General features: G+C 48.5%; 1 protein-coding gene across 1 annotated transcript; it reads left to right on the top strand.

The window, feature by feature from the left end:
• Positions 1-392: 392 nt before the first annotated feature.
• Positions 393-1,552, top strand: Pmar_PMAR011342 (hypothetical protein; the record flags this gene model as incomplete). The annotated part of the gene is made up of 6 exons (XM_002784986.1): positions 393-440; positions 487-619; positions 667-839; positions 901-1,085; positions 1,126-1,284; positions 1,342-1,552. 6 exons carry the CDS (start codon positions 393-395, stop codon positions 1,511-1,513), a joined length of 870 nt encoding a protein of 289 aa, XP_002785032.1. The 3' UTR covers positions 1,514-1,552.
• Between the last annotated feature and the right edge of the window lie 2,205 nt (positions 1,553-3,757).

The following is a 3,757-nucleotide window of genomic DNA, read 5'->3' as shown; positions in this document are numbered from 1 at the left end:
AGCATGCTGGCCGCGAGTCGGACCTCGTAGGGGGAACGACACCTCTTGCGTACCCATCCATACCAAGTGGGTTATCTATCAACAGACAATACCATACCATCCCTATGTCACTGGAGTATCGCTAACAGGTCTTTTACGAGCGCCAAATCTGAGACGAGAGCTTCCAGATCTCTCCGAGAATTAGTTGTCCGCTTGAAGCACACTGAGGCGTTCAAGGCTCCGATAGAGTTCCATATTCTATTACCTCGAGGAGTCGATAAACACAGGGAAGGTATGGTTCATATCGCAGCTGTCTCTACCGTTCATGTTCTGTTCGACTATCAGCTTTCCGATGGTTTTATGTTTACGTTCGATTCACGCACCTGTTCGCGGATGGGTTTTGTGTGGCACCCATGGCTAGAGAGCTGGATCTGGTCTTCAAGCGAGCTACACGAGGGGAGGTATGAGGCATCTATAATGGTGATGATGTATTAATCGATTGACCAGGAGCCTCCACCTAGTGTATGCTGCTTCCCGACACTAGAGGCGCGTCTTTTCGGTGCCATCCAGGGAAGCGAGAGATTCATCCGTCTCAGGCAGGCAATGGAAATCCGGCGACCAAGTGGTGATAACCGAACTCGTAATATAATCAGCTCGCTAACTCAACATACCATACCAAACCATCAGGCACTTTATGGCTGAGCAAGGGGACGACTCGTGGCCTAGCCGCTATCGCCAAGGAGCTTGGAGTCCCAACGGAGGTTGTCATATTAGCAGTTGTTTTGATAAGCCTCGGACGTTCACTGGAGTGGGACTGCATACCGTTGAGCCTTATGCGAACCAACCGAGACGAGACTGCAGTAAAAGAGATTGAATACGGAAGGTGGATCAGATTCATCATGAGACTCCTCCTTCGTTCAGGAACAATCACATATGTTTGGCTTCTTCGCCGAATACGCAGACCTCGGTTTGATACCTTGTGACTCCAACGCCTCACTCTTCGGCGTGATTGCCCAGTTACAGGGTCGCATCCTGGAGAACGTCAATTACACAACTGGTTCTGGACTTTACTCCACGTCACTGGGAGATCGTCCGTGGACTCGAAAGTAAGTTCATTCACTCGTTCGGCAGTAGAACTTTTTTCAGATGTTTTCCTATAACCGTGAATTTAATAACCAGTCTTCCACAGATGGCAGATCTCTGTGTGCGACATGTATCTTCATACGATCGAATCGAGCGGAATGGTGAAGCTGATGGCCGAGGCATGCGGCCTATTCATCTGTATATCGAAGAATCACGATACGTGTACCTCAATGAGCGAATCGATCTCGGGTTGTGTCGTTGAGTTTCTTGTTTACTCAGGTCCACGAGCGATACAGATTGGGGCATTCGTATGATGCTTGACTGGGAGTGGTTTCCTTGTTCGTGGCTAGTCAACTATGCCGAGAAAAGTCTGCCTACCGTAATTCAGCAGCTCTTCGACCGGAAAGCACATCGCCAATGGGCAAATGAATATTTCCCTGGTAGGGAGTGAGTTCAATGAAAATGGTGCTTGTGAGTGATGTATGTTTCTCTGTTGTTTTCTGACGTTCCACTACTCTGTTGCTGTTGTGTTTCTGAGATCATGAAACACGCAGGCTGTGTGGATTTAATCTATGAACATTGGACGGCCGAAAGCAGTCGCAGACGCAATCACGGCTCTGCCGATTCCAAACAACTGGATTGGAGTGGGAGCTCAATTGAATCAAGTAAACTCATGGATGAGATAGTTGTGGCACAGTCTCTCAGATACAGTTTGTTAATCGCTATCTGCGACGTCATTTCCGGGAAGGTCCCGAGAACCTCAGTGAGACCTCTCTGCGATGTATCGGCATAAGCCCCACAGCTCAAGCTATACGCGTGGGGAAGACACCTTTGGAACCGAGTACTTAATTCTGCTGTCAGGCCCCTGCCAGAGTAAATTGCAAGCTGGTTGATTCACATAGTGCAACCTTGTTGGGTGTGACACCGATGAGAGATCTCCAATACCATACACGGGATGAAGTCCAGAAGGTGAGTGTCTAATAATTTATTAGGTATACTCAACTAACTGCGTCTCCGTTGTAGGCTTTGGGTCACGGTTCGATCCCAGGAACGAATGATCCATCGCTGAGGATATACCATTTGCTCCCAATAACTTTTCCAGCACATGAATCAGTAAGCCCTTCTAAAATCATAATGTGATGTGTGGCATGCTGTTCTGTTCAAGCTGTGGACCTCACCCGATCCTTTGGTCACTGATGTGATCAAAGTATCGCGATCGACGGAGCCTCATCGACTTGGAACTCTCATATACAATCGTTGCAGAGATGGCGAGGAAGATATCACCGTTGTCGCTAGAGGTGACATAGCGCTCGCTATGGCTGTCAGGTATTGGAGCTGCGCGATTTGGGTATAAGTCGGAACTCTTCAATGTTGCTTCAGATCCATCGCCAAAGCGGCTGCGAAGCTGGTATCGTTTGAAGCAAAACGGCTTGTGGCGATACCTGTATCGCTCAAACCGAAATCTTTCCGAGAACTGCAGATTTCAATTCGATGTATAGAACTTCCTCCAACCTCAACCAAGTTGAAGGAGGGGCTTCTCAGCGCAGGAGAGAATATTTCTGACGTTGCAACTCGAAGTTCATGATATGTGCGGAGTGTGTTTCTGATTACCCTTATTTGCTTGGTTCTGTAGTAGCATGGTATATTCACAAAATTTTTATACCAATGCCAAGCGTGGATTGTTCAGACTATGTCTCACCTCCCTGAATTCTCAGTGGAACGAACCCCCCAGTTCCCTAATGTAACCCCCTCTGATTGGAAAGCAAGACTTGATCGAATCTCTGCACAGAAATCAATGTCTTTCTACCTCCCCCCAAGTATTGCTCCAATCTTTCGAGAAATGCGGTCGGTCGGTCGGATGCCATTTCAATGAGAATATCAGGCTAGGATGATTACATGACGAGCGATACAATTAAACACCTCGTGTTCGAGGCATGAGCTCGGGGACCTATGAAATGGGCACCAATGCCCAAAATCAAGCCGGTGATACAGAGAAACAGCATTTTCCCACATGGTGGTGCCAAAATGAGTACCGTGACACGAAAAATACGAAGCCCTTACAGTGTTGTACAGTTCACGCTCGCAAAGTTCTCCTTCGCTTGGTCGATGCCGATGCTTCCCGTGACGCCTTACTGCACGCAATGCCTTGGCGGCGCAAGAGCTCTGCCCTGTGAAGAACACCAGTTACAGAGAGTTGACATCGAGTACGGCCCATACAGCTGTTGGAGCTCTTGACTCTGCTGTACAATGGCTTGCCGCAATCTCTCGACATGTGTCTTCACCCGATCATACTTCTTCTGGATCTGCTGGGATTGCACACGAGCCTGATGAGTTACATCGACACAAACCGATCAATCAGGCACGCCTACTTCCTCCGCTCTCTTGGTGTATTCTCTTGACGCTTCCGAGATCTTCGCTTGTGCAACTGGATATGTGACATCCCTATGAGTACCTTCGTAGTGGATGCTACCACTACGTTTTCTTGGTATCATTGTTTTGCTGGCCTCTACACGAATCTGTTCGGAGCGGAACTCGAAGGTTTCGAGTAGGGTGTGTGCCAGTGTCATAGGGGAGTGGCCCAACAAAGGGTTCCGCGTAACGACCTAAATGCTGACTCCAACGCACACTCGGTAGCTCGTACTGGCGCGTGAACATCAATTGGCAAGGACAATGAGTCAAAGCTAGTGGCGACACC

Source organism: Perkinsus marinus (genome assembly GCF_000006405.1).
Source record: "Perkinsus marinus ATCC 50983 genomic scaffold scf_1104296934286, whole genome shotgun sequence".
Taxonomy (NCBI): domain Eukaryota; phylum Perkinsozoa; order Perkinsida; family Perkinsidae; genus Perkinsus; species Perkinsus marinus.
The sequence above is the reverse complement of the archived record's forward strand: the minus strand, read 5'-3'. Positions and strand labels throughout refer to the sequence as shown.